This window comes from Penaeus monodon, chromosome 20 (assembly GCF_015228065.2).
Source record: "Penaeus monodon isolate SGIC_2016 chromosome 20, NSTDA_Pmon_1, whole genome shotgun sequence".
Classification (NCBI taxonomy): domain Eukaryota; kingdom Metazoa; phylum Arthropoda; class Malacostraca; order Decapoda; family Penaeidae; genus Penaeus; species Penaeus monodon.
The window spans coordinates 24,515,896-24,516,130 of record NC_051405.1 but is presented as its reverse complement, the minus strand read 5'-3'; the positions used below and the strand labels follow the sequence as shown (position 1 = coordinate 24,516,130).

Sequence of the window (235 nt, the reverse complement as noted above, 5' to 3'; positions counted from 1 at the left end):
GGCTTTGCGATGAAATGCAATCTCTTCCGTGTTGATGACCACAGGCCCTTACTAAGTCCCAGCTTTTCCCTTCCAGGATGACGGCTCTCCTCCTCGCAGACAGGCCTCGACTATTAGCAGTTCGAGCAGCGGATCCGGAGGGGTCTTGAGCGAGAATAATGGACTGGTTGGGCTGAGAAATATTGGAAACACCGTGAGTGCTCTGATCATGTTTTCACTGTTGGTTTGTTGTTGT

The 235-nt window shown here is 50.6% G+C and overlaps 1 protein-coding gene across 1 annotated transcript in view; it reads left to right on the top strand.

The window, feature by feature from the left end:
• The window catches only part of LOC119585724 (ubiquitin carboxyl-terminal hydrolase Usp2-like), a gene marked incomplete in the record, with an annotated part of 125,661 nt that overhangs the window by 117,615 nt on the left and 7,811 nt on the right, over nt 1–235 (top strand). Inside the window, 1 exon segment of the mRNA XM_037934412.1 lies at nt 77–193. Within this exon segment, the coding sequence (XP_037790340.1) occupies nt 77–193 (117 nt within the window).